Source organism: Chiloscyllium punctatum, chromosome 2, assembly GCF_047496795.1.
Source record: "Chiloscyllium punctatum isolate Juve2018m chromosome 2, sChiPun1.3, whole genome shotgun sequence".
NCBI lineage: Eukaryota > Metazoa > Chordata > Chondrichthyes > Orectolobiformes > Hemiscylliidae > Chiloscyllium > Chiloscyllium punctatum.
Window position 1 is genome coordinate 62,334,425 of NC_092740.1, and position 18,223 is coordinate 62,352,647.

Here is an 18,223-nt window from a genome sequence, read left to right on the forward strand (position 1 = left end):
TTCCAGGAAGCAGATGTTACTAAGAAGAAGGCTGAGCGAGTGGGAGAAACGGAAGGATCCATACCCCCCGATTACAGATTTAAAGAACAACCTGATCCGAAGGTTTGTTCCAAACTAATAATTGATCTTATCGTCCGAGTTCAAGATGTTGTTCCAGCAACAGGAAGTGCAGGAGGGTTGAGCAGGAGGCTGGTCATGAGGTTACATATTTGGGTGGTTGCTTTACCCAAAACACTACTTGGGTAGTGTCTCCCACTCATCCTCCTCCTCTAACCAAAAAAGTTATGTGCATCAGTTGGTAAGGTGGTAAGTGTTTTCTTTCATGTTTCATTTTTTTCAGCTGTCTATTTGGGAATTTAGAGTCGTGGAAATGGAGGTTAGGGCAGTTGAATGTTCCTCCCACAGTATGTGGGAGGTTAGGGTCACCTCTACTGTCCCTGCTGACTTCATTTGTGGGAAGTGCACCCAACTCCAGCTCCTCGAGAACCATGTTAGGGAACTGAAGCTGGATGAACTTCAGATCATTCAGGAGGCGGAGGGGTTATTGATAGGAGTTACAGGGAGGTAGTTACTCCACAGCCACGTGAAGAAGGTAGATGGGTTACCGTCAGGGGTAGGAAAGGGAACCAGCAGGCAGTGCAGAAATCTCCTGTGGTGCTTCCCCTCAACAAGTATACTTACCAGGGATAAGCAATGGGATACAGGTCTCTGGCGCAGAGTCTGTCTCTTTTGCTCAGAAGGGAAGGCAGAAGAGGAACAGAGCTTTAGGCATTGGGGACTTCATAGTTAGGGGGACAGATAGGAGGTTTTGTGGGAATGGGAGAGACTCTTGATTGGTTTGTTACCTCCCAGGTGCCAGCGTTCGTGATATTGAGGATTGTGTTTTCAGGATCCTTGAGGGGGAGGGGAGCAGCCCCAAGTCGTGGTCCACAAAAGCACCAACGACATAGGTAGGAAGAAAGGTAGGGATTTAAGGCAGAAATTCAGGGAGCTAGGTTGGATGCTTAGAGCTAGAACAAACAGAGTTGTTATCTCTGGTTTGTTGCCCGTGCCACATGCTAGTGCAGCAAGGAACTGGGAGAGCGCAATGCTGAACATATGGCTGCAGGGATGGTGCAGGAGGGAGGGTTTTGGATTCCTGGATAATTGGAGCTCTTTTGGGGGAATGTGGGACCTCTACAAACAGGATGGTCTTCACCTGAACCAGAGGGGTACCAATATCCTGGGGGCGTAATTTGCTAATGCGTTTCGAGAGGATTTAAACTAATGCAGCGGGGGGTTGGGAACCTGAATTGTAGTTCCAGTGTACAGAAGATTGAGGGTAGTGAGGTCAAGGATAGGTTTACAAGGTCACGAGAGGGCACCTGTAATCAGGATGTTGGTTTGAAATGTGTGTACTTCAATGCCAGGAGCATCTGGAATAAGGTGGGTGAACTTGCAGATGGGTTTGTACCTGGGATTTTTATGTTGTGGCCATTTCAGAAACATGGTTAGAGGAGGGACAGGAACGGTTGTTGCAGATTCCGGGATTTAGATGTTTCAGCAAGAACAGAGAAGATGGTAAAAAAGTTGGGGGGTTGGGGGGTGGGGGGGGGGGGGGGGGGGGGGGTGGCATTGTCACTACAACAGCTGAGAGAACGTTTGAGGACTTATCCACTGAGGTAGTTTGGGCTGAGGTTAGAAACAGGAAAGGAGAGGTCACCCTGTTGGGAGTTTTCTATAGGCCTCGGAATTGTTCCAAGGATGTAGAGGAAAGGATCGCAAAGGTGATTCTCGATAGCAGCGAGAGTAACAGGGTAGTTGTTATGGGAACTTTAACTTCCCCAATATTGATTGGGAATACTATAGTTCAAGTAGTTTTTGTTCAGTGTCTGCAGGAGGGTCTTCTGACACAGTATGTAGACAGGCCAACATGGCGATGCCATATTGGGTTTCTGGGGAATGAACCCTGCCAGGTGTTAGATTTGGAGGGACATGAGCACTTTGGCAATAGTGACCATAATTTGTTTATGTTTGCAATAACAATGGGCAGGGATAGGTATATATCACGGGGAAAGAGGTATAACTCAGGGAAATGTAACTGAGGCAATTAGGCAAGATTTAGGATGCATATGATGGGGAAGGAAACTGCATGGGATGGACACAGTTGAAATATGGAGCTCATTCAAGGAACAGCTACTGCAGGTCCTTGATAGGTATATACCTATCAGGCAGGAAGGTAGTTGTTGAGAGAAGAGCCATCGTTTACTAAAAGAAAATGAAGTTCTTGTCAAGTGGAGGAAGAAGGCTTACATGAGGATGAGGCATGAAGGCTCAGATAGGGAGCTGGAGAGTTATAAGTTAGACAGAAAAGATCTAAAGAGAAGGCTAAGAAGAGCCAGGAGGGGACATGATAAGTTGTTGGTGGATAGGATCGAGGAAAACCCTAAGGCCTTCTATAGGTATATCAGGAAGAAAAGAATGACTAGAGTAAGATTAGAGCCAATCAAGGATAGTAATGTGAAGTTGTGTGTGGAATCTGAGGACATAGGGAAACTCTTAATGGATACTTTTTGCCACGATTCACATTAGAGAAGGGCAATGTTAGTGAGAATGTGGACATCCAGGCAACTAGATTAGATGGGGATTGTGGTTGACAAAGAGGAGATTTTTGCAATTTTGGAAGATCTGAAAACAGATAAGACCCCTGGGCTGGATGGGATTTATCTTTGGATTCTCTGGGAAGCCAGCGAGGAGATTGCAGAGCCTTTGGCTTCGAACTTTATATCATCATTGTCGACAGGAGTAGTGCCAGAAAACTGGAGGATTGCAAAGGGGAGTTGGGACAACCCTAGTAATTATAGGCTGGTGAGCCTTACTTTAGTTGTGGGTAAGGTGTTGGAAAAGGTTATAAGAGATAGGATTTATAATCATCTGAAAAGGAATAATTTGATTAGGTTAGTCAACACGGTTTTGTGAAGGATAGGTCGTGCCTCACTAACCTTATTGAGTTCTTCAAGAAGGTGACAAAACAGGTGAATGAAGGTAAAGCAGTTTATGTGGTGTATGTAGACTTCAGTAAGCATTTGATAAGGTCCCACATGGTACGCTATTGCACAAAATATGGAGTTTCGGGATTGAGGGTGATTGAGCGGTTTGGATCAGAAATTGGCGAGCTGAAAGAAGACCGAGGGTGGTGGTTGATGGGAAATGTTCATCCTGGAGTTCAGTTACCAGTGGTGTTCCTCAAGGATTTGCTTTGGGGCCATTGCTGTTTGTCATTTTCATAAGTGATCTGGATGTGGTGTGCAAGGACGGGTTAGTAAATGTGCGGATGACAGTAAGGTAGGCAGAGTTGTGGATAGTGCCGAAGGATGTTGTGGGTTACAGAGAGACATAGATAAGATACAGAGCTGGGCTGAGAAGTGGCAAGTGGAGTTTAATGCAGAAAAGTGTAAGGTACTTCACTTCGGAAGAAATACCAGGAATGCAGAGTACTGGCTTAATCGTAAAATGCTTGGCAGTGTAGATGAATAGGAGATCTTGGTGTCCAGGTGCATAAATGCCACCTAGGTTGATATGGTTGTTAAGAAGGCATATGTTGTGTTGGCATTTATTGGTAGGGGGACTGAGTCTCGAAGCCACGAGGTCATGCTTCAGCTGTACAAGACACTGGTAAGGCCACACCTGGAGTATTACATGCAGTTCTGGTCACCGCATTATTGGAAGGATGTGGAAGCTTTGGAAAGGGTTCAGAGGAGATTTATGAGGATGTAAATGATACAGAAGGGAGGTCTTATGAGGAAAGGCTGAGGGAATCGAGGCTGTTTTCGATGGAGAGAAGAAGGTTGAGAGGTGAGTTAATTGAGATGTACAAGGTGGTCAGAGGATTAGATAGGGTGGACATTGAGAGACTTTTTCCTCAGCTGGTGAAGGCTAACATGAGGGGACATAGCTTTAAATTGAGGGGTGATAAATTTAGGACAGATATTAGGCGTAGTTTCTTCACTGAGAGAGTAGTAGGGGTGTGGAATGGCCTGCCTGCAACAGTAGTAGACTCGTGGACATTAAGTGCATTTAAATGGACATTGGACATACATGTGGATAATAATGGAACGGTGTGAATTAGATGAGCATCAGATTATTTTCACAAGTCGACGCAACATCGAGGGCCGAAGGGCCTGTACTGCACTGTAACATTCTATGTTCTATGTGACTATGGCCAGAATGCATAGACATAGCTTTTAACTGCAAAGCTGCACTTCTGTACTTGTGGGCTTACCATAGAAATGTCCTGAAATCATAGATCACATTGAATCTGGCAGTAAATTGCCAAAAGATTAAATTACTAACTATTCTTAAACTGATGTCAGTACACATTAGTGTCCTTCACTGTTGATCCAGGTATATTTTAATTAAATGCTGTGATTATTTAGTTTTTGATCAAATGAAATCTACAATAATGTGCATAGATTACATTTCCTCTGAATTCAATTCTTTTTAACATGCTGAAGCATTTTATTAAAGTTCTAATGTTGCTTTACCAGTGGCCTTCCATTATAAATAATTTTGATACTCTAAAATGAATTTGATTTTCTTTGGAACAGGACAAAGGTAAAATTGCCTCTTCCTCTACTGGTCCAGGAGCAAAACCAAAGGTAACAGAGAAACTAAAAATCACACTGTGTTTTTCGCGAAGGAGAATTTTATTTTTTGCAGTAACATTTTTCAGGATTCTATTCCACAATATATGGGGACATTTATGATCTTATTGTATGAAAGGGAGAGGTTGGCATTTGTTTGACGATGAACTTGACTTGATACCAGTGTCAGAATTAGCAGTGATATGCCAACCATTCCGCAAGCCCACAGTTACTTACTCTATGTTCTGGAAAGTCCGAGAGTAGTGACTGTGTTTGGCAGCCTTCCTAATTTGGACAGAGCAGAAGCTTGGAACATAAATAGTGTCAGAAATGAAAGAACACAATTCGTGTAGTGAGAAAACCATTCCTATTATTCCCCATTCTTTCCACTAGAAAATGTGACAATATGAGAACCTAATGGGAGGGAATGGAAAATTATGAGCTTAAAAAGCCAATGCTAAGAGTTAAGTTTTTGTCAACTTGCTTATGAATTAGGAGTAGGTCACTCTGGCCCTTGTGGTTCAACATTGAGAAATGAGTTTTTTGTATTTGTGTTCTTGAAATATCATTGAGATAGATAAGTACATTTATTGTATTGCTATCACCAGTCTATGTCAGAAGATGATGTCCTGGAGTCATTGTCCGCAGACTTTGTCCAAAGCTCGCCAGCTACAATTTCAAAATGCTCAGCTCCAACTTCTCACTGTGCAGCTCCACCACCTTCACTGAAACAGGTATGGAACTTAGGAATAGGAAGAAGTCATTTAGCTTCTCTCTTCTGTCATCTAAGATAGGGTAGCTTCTATTACCAACTGTTAAAAACATTCATGCTGGAGTAGTTTGGGGCCAGTATTCAGGTGTGCTGTGCAACCATCCGTATAAATACCACAAGAGGTCTAAGATATGTAATGAGTTCTGTCTGAGAAAGTGGACTGCCCTTTCCTTCATTTTTCTGAGTATAAGATACTGACCATTAAGTGGACACTGCCAGGAAGAGACAATGCAAAATGTTTGAAGTCAGAAGGAGCCTGAGTGCTCACTACAGCACTGTAGCACTCGCTGTTATCACCTGCTTCCTCATGAAGGACTTACACAACAGATGCTGTAACCAGGCAAGAGATCCCGACTCAGCCAGTTCAAACAAGGAAGTTGAGTCTGCAGCTCATTTCATGGCTGTTTAATTTGATCTTGGATTAATACAAAATCCACACACTTTCTGGAACCACAGAATTGTTGTGTCATAGAAGGAGGCCATTCAGCCCACCATGCCTAGACCGGCCTTCAAATAAGCATCATTACCTGCTGCCAATCTCATGCCTTTTACCCCATACCCTTGCATGTTATTTCTAATCAAACAACCATCCGATGCAGTCTGGAATGCCTCAGTTGAACCTGCCTCCACCATATTCCCGGACAGTGCATTCCATAAACGAATGAACAACTTCATGAAAAAACTTTTTCTCACATCACCATCAATTATTTTGCAAATCGGTGACCTCTCATTTCTTGTTCCTTTTATAACGGGATCATAAGGAGAAGTACCAGAGATTCTAATCCTGACCTGATTTCAGTCCTTCATACTTGCTTGTTGAATGACTCTGTTTCTCCACAATTTCTCTGTATGACTGTGGGCTGTACAAGTGGCATTGTTTGAAAATTGGATTTGCTTGTTCTATTTTGACTGAGATAATATCAGCATGTGTTCATGTAAGCTTGCTCATTGAATTAAAAGGAGTTCATTCAGTCAAAACTCCTTAGCTCTCAATGCCACAATTATTCTGATCTTACAACCACAAGAACCCGACTTAACGTTACAGCCCCTTAGGATCTTTTACAAGTGCAGGGAATTGTGAAAAGAGGATAGAAAGATGATAGTACAGCAATAGTCATGAAAGATTTTGGTAAGGCTAATTGGAGTGGAAACTAAGGAGAAGGTAGAGCTAAGGTAAGTAAGATAGAACTAAGGAACAGCAAAAGATGCACGATGCTGTTTGCAGTTGTTTATCGACCATTAGACAGTGATATGATGAGAGGCAGAGATCAAGGCGATGTGCAGCAAAGTGCCAGAACACATAGGACAGGCAGATTCAGGGTTTCATGCTGGGGCCAACCTAGGGAAGGCCTGAGGGTTGTGGATTGGTGGGCCACCTTAGGCTATGCTCATTCCTTGTCCCAAATTCCCTTTAAAACTGAGCTGGCTGAGGGCAGGTAAGCTCCCAAGAGGATTTTACTGGCCCCATTCTCCAACCTATAAATCCAACAGTGGATGAACTGTCTGAATGAACAAGTGAAGATAATTAACAGTTGATATTTCCTTTTCTTATAAAGGCACCTGTGAAAGCTTCCAAAGCTGCCCCTGTTTCTGCAAGTCAGGGTGGTACAAAGGTAAATGACAAAATACACTATGGAACAAGGGATTTTCTGTTTACAATGGTTACTTTCTTATTTCTCGAGAAAAGGTTCAAATCTAAATAGATACTGAGTCAGTAAAAGGACACATTGTTGTTTGGGACCAAATACTGATAGACCCCATGCAAAACATACACAGTTTGAGGGCCCTGCTTTTCATTGACCTTCAGTTAATGCCTGCTGTGTTTGCACTCCCAAATTCTCCCATTATGATTTTGAGTATTCCTCGCACATTGATCTACCCCTTGAACAAGAACACGATGTGATAATTTCCTCATCAGAGATAGGATAATGAATCTCAACAAGCAATAGCCCTGATAATAAGTGGGAAGTGGGGTGTCTGTTGGATACACAGAAGTCCTGCAGAGTGTAACAGTAGGACCACATTGTAGTTTATTTTGACTCTTTTCCCATCTAGCAGTTGACTAAACAAACAAGCTGGTGGCTTGCTGAGCAGATAAAACATTGGCAGAAGTCATTCCCAGCAGCTGTAAGAATCCAGTCAAGAAGTGATTGAAGGTTGCTGCTCAAGACTCAGGAGGTGGGACGCTAGGCACTGCAGGGAGTGTTTATACTTACGAACATATCAGTTGTTAGCAGGGGTATGCTATTTAGCTCCTAGGGCCTGCTCTGCATTTCAATAAGGTCATGGCTGATCTGTTTGTATTTTGAATTCCACATTTCCAATTATTTCTGATAATGTTTGATCCTATTGTCTAATAAATATCTATTCACCTCTGCTTTAAAATAATTTGATAACTCCGCCTCCAATACTTTTGAGGCAGAGTTCCAAAGTCTCACATCCCTCTGAGGGAGAAATTGTCCTCATTTCAGTCCTGAAATGTATGGCCCCTAATTTTTAAATAATGCCTGTTAATTTGGACTCCTTCCATGTTCCTCTCCCACCCCTATCAAGACCGTTTAGGATCTTTCAAACTCCTATTGAACCAGCCTTTACACTTTAAACTCCATTGAAAGCAATCCCAGTCTGTCCAAGCTTTCCTCATAAGACAAAACTAGGTTCATTCTCGACATCAATCAGGAAATGTTTTCTGAACCACCTCTGAGGCGTTTACACCCTTCCTTCAATAAATAAACCAATGCTGTACATTATTCCAGATGCGATCTCACCAATATAACTGAAGCATAACAATCTTACTCGATTTGTCTATACCTCAGAATTAATTTTCATTAAGTAGCATCTTTGTATTCTTCTTGTCAAAGTGAATAACTTCACATTTTCCTGCATTATACGCCATCTGCCAGACTTCTTCCATGTTTTGGCAGATTAGCTATGGGTTAAAGATCAGGGCTTTTAGGGATGTTATTGGCGATTATGTCCGGAGGCAAGAGAGAAATTACGTTTGGCAGGAGTTGTTTTTTTCTCTGAGGGAGCAACACCCATGATCCTTCGAGTCTCCTCGTGATGTGAAAAGCTGTCACCTTCAGGGGCCAGCAGTTGTCACCTCCTTTTTGCTGCTAGTTTTCCCAATAAATGTGACTGACAACTATTAAAGTAAAATTCAGTTAAGGCTCCAGTATCAGGAGAACCCTGATTTAAGATACAATAGTTAACTGTTCTATCTGTCCAAGATGGAACATGGGATGTCCATTGTTAGAAGAATGCTGACAGCCGCATACATGTCATATTAGGATTTTCAAACATTTACTTATCCTGCACTCTCCTTTTATACTCCTCACCACCACCATCTGCAACTAATATCATCTTTAACTGTCATATTGAGATCTTTACAGTGGAATCCACTTAGTCAGGCTATCACCAGTTATGATATCTCCTCATCCCGTATCCCTACAGTTTGTTGATACAGTGCCAACCTGCTCTTCATGTACAAATCACTTCTTAGTGACATTAATTTTGAGAATCAGACCAGCTCTCAGAACCATGGTTTTACCTCTAACTACATTGGCAGAGTGAATGGGGCTGAAATTGTTTAGCTTTGCAACGTTATTGCTGAATTTCATGTTGACATAAGGAGGCTGCTTCATTTATTTGCAGGCAGACTCAAACCTTTAGCAACTTACTTCACTGCTGTCAGAATCTATTTCAGGTGAGATTGAACTGAAATTCAAAGAAATATATATTTATTTGTCTTTAAAGGGTGAAGATCCATTTGGGATGCTTGCTGAAACTCTTCCATCTGAAGCACCAGACAATTCAGGTCCCAAATACACTGGCCCAGCTGTGAAGGTATGGAGTTAATTTCTTTCCTGAGGTTTTCCATCTGTGAATAAGATTACTGTTTGATCAGTTTCTGGCTACAGTTAGTTGACAATGTAGATAGGGTCAGGCTGTTATAGTCCAGTGAGATCAGTTACATTAATAATTAGCGAGTTTTGAGAAGATTTGTAGCTCAAGTTGAGGTTCTGGATGTAGGTTTGCTCAATGAAGTAGAAGGTTCGTTTTCAGACGTTTTGTCACCACACTAGGTAACATCATCAGTGAGGATCTGGTTGAAGCCTTCATCCGGAGGCTCACTGATGATGTTACCTAGTATGGTAACGAAATGTCTAAAAACAAACCTTCCAGCTCAGCGAGCAAACCTCCATCCAGGACATCAACAGTGTCACAGGCTGGTTCTATTATAGGTAGCCCTGTTAGCTTATTTTTACATTGTAAGAATCTTGCTGGTTTGATTGTTAATATTGTAACATTTCTAAGTTTCCTAAAATGCAATAAAATGTGCATTTTTATAGCACCTTCAATGTTGAAAAATATCCAGAAGTGCTACACACAGATGCAATAAAGTAATTGGAGACAATATCCATCAGGATCTAGTGGGACTGGTGATGAAAGCTCAGTCAAACAATTGCTTACTGGAGTGCAGGGAGTTCAAAAGAGTAAGCATCATCTAGAGGGGGAACCCTAGAGCATTGTTTTAGTCTCTAATTAGATGGTGTTGATATTTTTTGCCCATCCCTAATTTCTCTTAAACTGAGCAACTTGTTAGAGCCAATTCACAGGGCATTTAAGAGACAACCAGGGTGTGGGTCTGGAGTTACATGTAGGCCAAACCACATATGGATGACACATTCCCTTCATTCACATTGGTAAACAAGATAAGTTTTAACAACAATCATTTTCATGATCAATATCAAAACTACCTTTAAAATTATGAACTGAATTCAGATTTCACCAGCTCTCATGGTCCCCAGCAAATTAGCTGAGTTTTTGGATTACCAGCAATTACATTGTCATGATGCCATTTGCTCCCTGACACATTTTCTTGTTCAGAGATGTTATTACACACCTCTAGAACAATGGGACAAGAGGGCCCCCATTAGCTCCCTGAAAAAAAATCACTGAAAGCACAACCATTAATGACAGGACGGGGATGGGGGGAAGGTTGGAGGAGACAAGAAAAGCTATTACTGAGATGACAAGGCCAGTGGTAGTTCAACTGGAGCTGAATAATACATTTGAGGAGGAGGCTGTTCAAACATGTCAAAAGTTGCAAAGAGTTCAAGGAAGGCTAGTAAATAATGATAACAACCACAGAGAGTTGAATCTTTGGGTAAACTTCATTTGATACAGGAACAGAAGCAGAACCAGATCACACATTCATAAATGAAGTTCAGCAAAACTGATCACAATTTTTGGAATTCACAATACGGTCAAGGACTTTGGAGAGGAAAGGGAAGTTCCAGATGCTAAATATGGGGTAGACATTTGACCACCAAGTCTCATTGACTTGAGCTCCTCAGGTCATGATTTCTAGGTAAAGCTCTATTCAGAGCAGTTGTTGTCAACTGATATCAATAATTGTAGATCTACACCCACTTTAGAGTGAAGTGAAATAATTACCAAAATATTGGTTTCATTCAGGTGGTTTTACCTAGAAATGTCTTTGTGTTTTTTTTGGGGTGGGGGGGTGGGATTTAACATTTCAATATTTTTGTGAGTTTGATTGTTTTTGAAACATATTTTCATACCTTCAGGAAACTGATCATTCCAAGAAGAAGCCTGAGCTTGTTGGAGAGACTGAAGAATCTATCCCCCCTGACTACAGATTTATAGAACAACCTGATCCTAAGGTTCAGACCAACAATTACTTCATATTAAGCCAATTATTTCAATACTTTTACTACATTCAAAGCATTTCGATATAGGTAGAGAGGTATGCAATATGGTCCCTCAAACATGTTCCACCGTTCAACAGAACAGGAGAAACAGAAGCAGCAGTAGGCCATTCAACCCTCAGGATGGCATGGTGGCTCAGTGGTTAGCTCTGCTGCCTTGCAGTGCCAAGGACTTGGTTCGATTCCCAGTCTTGGGCAACTGTTTGTGTGGAATTTGCACATTCTGCCCTGGGTTTGCTCTGGTTTCCTCCCACAATCCAGAGATGAGCAGGTTAGATGAATTAGCCATGCTAAATTGCCTATAGTGTTCAGGAATATGTAGGTTAGGTGCATTAGTCAGGGGTAAATATGGGATAGTAGGGGAATGGGCCTGGGTGCGCTCTTCTTTGAAGGGTTGGTGTAAACTTGTTGGGTCGAAGAGCCTGTTTCCGCACTGTAAGGATTCTATGATCCAAGTCACCCTTGCTTTCAATAGGTTCATGGCTGATTTGCAAAAGGCCTCAACTCTCAATATTTCAAAAGTCTGTCCACCTTCTCTTTAAATATTTTAAGTGATCTAGCCTCTGCAACTGTCTGAGGTGGAGAATTCAAGACATTCCCTAGGAGAAGAAATTTTTTTGCACATCAGTTTTAAATGTAATTATGTTCCCTAATTCAAACACTCCACAGTAGAAATATCTTCTCAACATCTAAACAATCAACTCCCATACGAATCTTGCACATTTCAAAAAAAAGTCTTTGATTCTTCTACACTGTAATGAATAAAAGCCTAACCCATTTAGTTATTCGAAATAAGTCAACCCCTTCATCATACAAATCAGCCTAGTGTATCTCTTTAAAACAGCTCCAACGCTAGCATACTTTTTTAAACTCAAAACTGTACACAGTGCTCTAAATTTGACCTCACCAAAACCTCTACAGTTGTAACAAGATTTCCATGCTTTAAACTCCAAACTCCTACCTAAAAAGAGCAAAATTCCATTTGACTTAATTGCTTGCTGTAGCTATGTGTAAACTTATTGTGTTTCAAGCACAAGAACATCCAGATCCCTCTATCCTGAATTTGCTTGTGTAAATCTTTCCTAAATGTCCTGCTATTTATTCCTTAATAATGAACTCCGGTATTTTCCCAGTGGCAGGTATTAGGCTAACTGGCCTATTGAACCCTCTCGAAATCCAGAGAGTTCTGGAAGAATTCAACCACTGCCCCCACAATCTCTCCAGCCACTGCCTTTAAAACTTTTGATGCAGACCAGCAGGTCCTGGTGAGTTGTCTGCTTTTAACCCCGTTAGTTTGTCAAATACTTTTGATTCCCCGATCCAGACTGTTGTAAGAGCTTTCCTCCTCTTAGCATCTCACTTATCTGTTGTCATTGGGATGCTATTGTGACAACCAATGTAAAATATTTTAAAACTTCCTTGCTCCTAGTTATTAATTTCCCAGTTATACCCTGAATGGGTCCCACAATCACTTCAGCTTCTCCCTTATATGCCTGTCAAAGCTCTTGCTCTTTATTCTTCTATTTCTTGTCAATTTATTTTCATAATCAATTTTCTACCTCTTTTTAACTTTTTAGTCATCTGCTTCCTACAGGAAACCTCTCAATCCTACGGCCTACAACTAGTTTTTGACCTTAGTGTTTGGTTGGGTGCACACCCTGACCTTCACATTCCTGATGAAGAACTTATGCTCGAAACATTGATTGTCCTGCTCCTCAGATGCTGCCTGACTGGCTATGCTTTTCTAGTGCCACATGTTTTGACTACACTCCCTGGCAGTCTTGTTAACCACACATAGTTCATCCTTCTCCTCAAGTCTTTTTTGACTGGAATAAAGCTTTGTTGAGTGTAATGAAATATCTGCTTCAATGTCTCCAACTGCTCATTTTCCCGGTAGTCTTTTTTCCCAGTCAGATTTAGACAAATCTTTCTGCATACACTTTGTAATGAACAATCTCTAAATTGAAGGCAATGGTTTGAGCCTGAAGTTGTTCTCCCTCAAACTGAATTTGAAATTCTACCATGTTGTGGGCTCTACCCCTGGAGCATCCATATCTATGAATTTTCTTATTAATCCTACTTTATTACACATAATTAAATCTAAAATAGCCTGTTCCCAGATAAGTTCCCCCCTCCATATTCCTGATGAAGGACTTTTGCCCAAAACGTTGACTGTCCTGCTCCTCAGATGCTGCATGAATTGCTGTGCTTTTCCCTCGCCACGCTTTTCAACTCTGCAATGTATTTGCTCCAAGAAATAATCCCTGGTGCATTCAAGAAATTTGTCTTGACCCTTGCCCATCTGATTTGTCCAGTCAACATATAAATTAAAGTCACCCAGGACAATTGCAGTGCCCTCTTTATACACCACATTATTTCCTGATTTATATTTTGTGCTACAGTGAGGCAATTTTCTTAGACAACTCCCACTCCCGATTTGTTTCCTTTATTCTTCCTTAATTCCACCCAATATTAGGATAATCATTTATTCTCAATCTCAACTCCACTTTCCCATCCTATCTACATACTCTTTGATTCCCTAAGAGTCTAAAATCTCTCCATATCAGATTTCAATATGCTCACTGATTATGTATACACCGGCCCCTGCAATACAAATTTAAAATGTTTGCAATCTTCTGAAGGAAGACGTTACTTCTCAATTTGAAGTAGCTGTTCTCTTATCTTGAGTTTCTGGGCCCTATGTAGCCTCATTGCATCCACGCTGCTGAATCTTTTTAAATCTAATATATTTCAGTAAGATTACCTTTCATTCTGCTACATTCCATTCCATAAGAGGCCATTCTTCTCACAGGATGGTATTTGCAGGAATTAATCTAGTATATCTTCATTCAACCCTCTCTGAGGCAAGTGTATCCTTTCTTGTAGGAAAGATCAAAACTGTATACAGTACACAAGAGATGGAATTTTCATACTCCCGAAACTGCCAACCTACCCTAAGTATGGTAGAGGGGGGTCTTAAGCTTGTTAAAGCCTTAATTGATTCCAGTATTGCCTTGTAATACAATGTGGACAGGCATGGTTTAAAATAATTGGAAGGATACTATTTTTAAAGGCTGCCCTTCTGTCCAATGCAGACCTCCCCTCCCAGAAGTGGGGCTGACACCTACCATTTTTTATGCCTGCACTGCAAATGCACCTTCCCAACTCCCCTGATTCACCACCCTAAGATGCCCATCCTTCCTTGTCCATTACCACCCACTTATTTCACTCCAGGGACTGACTGATATCTTCATCCTGGGTCTGCTGGTTCCAGGAAGGAGAAAGTGAGGACTGCAGATGCTGGAGATCAGAGCTGAAAATGTGTTGCTGGAAAAGCACAGCAGGTCAGTCAGCATCCAAGGAGCAGGAGAATCGACGTTTCGGGCATGAGCCCTTCTTCAGGATTTAGGGCTCATGCCCAAAACGTCGATTCTCCTGCTCCTTGAATGCTGCCTGACCTGCTGTGCTTGTTCCAGGAAGGCCCACTACTGAGCCTTGGCGCTGCCACGACTACAACAGTCTGAAGGATGTGACTTATTCCTGTTGAGGGGTGCAAATTCAATCTGCCCTTATTATTGGTGGCTGTGGCATAATTATGAAATAGTTTTGCAATAAAGGCCAAGTATAACTTGCTTTTGAATTTTTTTATTTCTGCATGTTAATTTTCTATGCTTGCTATACAAGATCAACCATTCCCCACTGAACACTAGTCTCTCATCAATATTGTGTTTCCATTCTTACTGGACAAGTGAATAACTTTACACTTTCCTTCATTGCTTTCCATCTGCCAGTCTCTTGTCCATTCAATTCATCTGGATATCTTTTTGCTGACTTTTGCGAGGAAGATTCTTCTGGCAGCACTATGCCGACTACATAGATTCTCTGGCAAAAGACAGGTCACTAACTCATAGTCCACGTTATGTTTTTCAGTGGCACCGATGAGGGAACCTGCTGTGGTGCATGGTGCTGCAAGCCCCTGAGAGATCAGTGTACATTTCAGTGACACTGCAAACAAATTTCCCTTTCCTGATGTCTTCATTACAGTTTGCCATCCCATCTAGCCTTGGATTATCAGCAAACATTACATTTGGTCACCTCATCTGAAGTAATTTGTGAATAGCTGACACACCAGCACTGATTCTTGCAGCACTTCACCATTAACAGTTTACCAACCCAGAAATGACCCATCCATTCCTGTTCTCCTTTTCCCTCTCCATTAGCCAATCCTATATTTATGCTAAGATATTAGCCCTAAGTACATGAACCCTTGTATTTCTCGACAACTCTGTATATATTCCCTTTCTACCCAGCTAGGATGATTAGGAAAAAAAAGTCGAAAACAATACTTTCAAAATAATGGTAAAATAGCAGGAACGATCAACAAATCACAGAAATGTTTAAGCAGCAATATAGTAATTAATTTATTGATCAAATGAACTCCATTAGCAGTAACAGAACACTTCAAAAATCATAATAAGATTATTTTGTGGCAACATGTTTGTGAAAGAGAAATCTTGCTTGACCAATCTATTAGAGATAAGGAGGTTGCTCAATTATCTAGTATTTGATTATCCAAATTTTGGATTATCCAAAGAAGATCTCACGGTTCCTGATGCTTGGCTAAACTGTGTTATCTAGCATTCAATTATCCAAACAAAATACTCCCCGCCCGTATTGTTCGGATAATCGAGGTTCCTCTATTATGGATGCAACTAATGGAGTGCATTGGATACAATGCATTTGGATATTCATTACAAAAATCCAATAATGTTCCACAAAGAGCTTGTTATGCAAGAGCTCATGGGATTGGGAAACGTATTTGAGCATGGATTGAAGATTGGTCAATGGACGGAAACAGAAAGAAGGAAGAAACATGTAAGTTTTGTGTTAGTGGTCTACAGCTAATGGACTACCATAAGTAGGCTATTGAACCTTAGAGCTGAAAATATGTTGCTGGAAAAGCGCAACAGGTCAGGCAGCATCCAAGGAACAGGAGAATCGACGTTTCGGGCATAAGCCCTTCGTCGATTCTCCTGTTCCTTGGATGCTGCCTGACCTGCTGCGCTTTTCCAGCAACACATTTTCAGCTCTGATCTCCAGCATCTGCAGTCCTCACTTTCTCCTATTGAACCTTAGAGCCTGATCTGTAATTCATTATGATTATGACTGATCATTCTGCTGAGTACCCTGTTCTGCTATCTCCCCACATCTTTTGATCTCTTTAGCCCTAAGGACTATGTCTGATTCCTTCTTCAAAACATGCAATGTTTTGGCCTTGACCACTTGCTGTGGCAGAGAATTCCACAAGTTCGCCATTCTCTGACTTAGTGAAGAGATTTGCTGATGATACAAAGCTAGGTCATATATATTGTAAGGAGGATGCAGAGGCTGGGAAAGAATATAGACAGGTCAAATGTCTGGAAGAGAATATGGCACGTGGAATATAGTATGGAAACTATGAAGCTATCCACTTTGGCTGTAAACATAGAAAAGCAAAATATTATGTCAACAGTGGTAGGTAGTGTTGATAATCTGAGAGATCTGGGCATGCTTTTGCAACAAAACTTTTAACAGGAGCAACATGCAGTCAGGAAAGAAGGTTGCATATATAAATCACAAGTTGGGAATATAAGTGTAAATATATCTTAAAGCAATGGAGAAGAGCTTTGATGAGACAATACCTGGAGTTAAGAGTATGATTTTTTTGTCTTTTTACTAAGAAAGGATAAAGTTGCCCTAAACAGTGTACAACAGTGGTTCACTACTCTGACGTGAAAATATTAGTAATAATAACGTGGGGCTGGCATTCATGATTTGACAGTGGGACCTCTATCCCTCAAAGATAGGGATTCCCACCATAGACACCTGAGTGAGAGTCTGATTTACCATCGAAAGCAAGTAGTTGCCACTGCTGGATACTAGAGGCAGTCTCCACAATGAAAAGCATTGATACTGGATTTGAAGGAAAGTTCAGGCATTTTGATTAATGAGGGATTCAGTAGTCCAGTGAGGGGGCTTGGGGTGTCAGCTTTTAGAGTCTGGCTAAGGCATAGATGGGACCTACCTTTATGAGGGTGGTGCTGTGAATGGCCACAAAGAAGGTATTCCTCTTTCCCACCTTTCGTCTGTCCAGTGAAACCTATCGGGCTGACTGCCTTTCTTGTGCCTTCCCTAACCATAAACATTCTAGAAGCAAAGTAGACTGAGGTATTTACATGACAATTCATTAATGACTTAAGGGCCTCAGTAGGCTTGAGGGAGGATAAGTTGTCTAATGCCTACTGTAAAATAGTGGACGTGTCAGGGTGAGCTTGTCACCCAGTTTGTTTTCCATGCCAAATACAGTAGCACAAACTGTGAAATAACTCCATAAAATTCTAATGGTCTTGGAAGTGTACATACTGGAAGAATGTTTCTCCTGGATAAGTAATCTGGAACTAGGTTTAATAGTCTCAGAATAGGATAAAACATTTATGACTGGAGTGAGGGGAGGTTTCTGCACATGGAAGATTGCATGAGCATTTGACATTCTATTGAGTATACCGAATATAAGCATATATGAAACTGAAGCTGTTAGTCTTGTAATCATCAAGACTGACTGGCAAGAAGCCAAACTTAGAAAGCACACAGCAGTTCATAACAGAAAGAGAAGAGGGTGGTGATTGTTTGGACAATGGTGTGCACAGGGAACTGCTGTTAATCTTAGTGAGGTGATTAAACAGAAGTCAGACTCTGATTACTGAAGGGTGTTGGCAGTCTCCATATCCCTTTTGTCAAAGAAAATAGTGCAGTGTATGTCTTTGGCTATAAAGAACAGGATCCTGGCTATGAATATGTATAGCTTTCAGCATACATAAACGAATGGCGTAGCGAACCAGACTGATCATCTTAAATTAGTTTCTGGTACAATGCTTTGCATGGTAGGGACTAGTTAGTGCATTGTTATCCAGTGGCAGAATCCCATCAAATCTTGGATATGGTGTTCTGAGATTTGCAAGCATGAGTTGGTTGAGCACGTTGGTATGCTGCTTGGTGTGGACAGTCAAACAGATATCTTGTTCGATATAGTCTGTCAGTAGTTTTGATGTATGGCC

The 18,223-nt window shown here is 41.3% G+C and overlaps 1 protein-coding gene across 10 annotated transcripts in view; it reads left to right on the top strand.

Annotated features, from left to right (window-relative positions):
* cast (calpastatin) overlaps nt 1-18,223 on the top strand; it is a 205,213-nt gene that overhangs the window by 176,838 nt on the left and 10,152 nt on the right. For 9 of the 10 annotated variants that reach the window (XM_072583271.1, XM_072583353.1, XM_072583321.1 and 6 more), the window contains 6 exons: nt 7-102; nt 4,587-4,637; nt 5,231-5,356; nt 6,951-7,007; nt 9,151-9,240; nt 10,989-11,084. In XM_072583271.1, coding sequence (XP_072439372.1) covers nt 7-102; nt 4,587-4,637; nt 5,231-5,356; nt 6,951-7,007; nt 9,151-9,240; nt 10,989-11,084 — 516 coding nt within the window. The remainder of the gene's footprint in view (nt 1-6; nt 103-4,586; nt 4,638-5,230; nt 5,357-6,950; nt 7,008-9,150; nt 9,241-10,988; nt 11,085-18,223) is intronic. The other variant, XM_072583301.1, reaches the window with a different exon arrangement.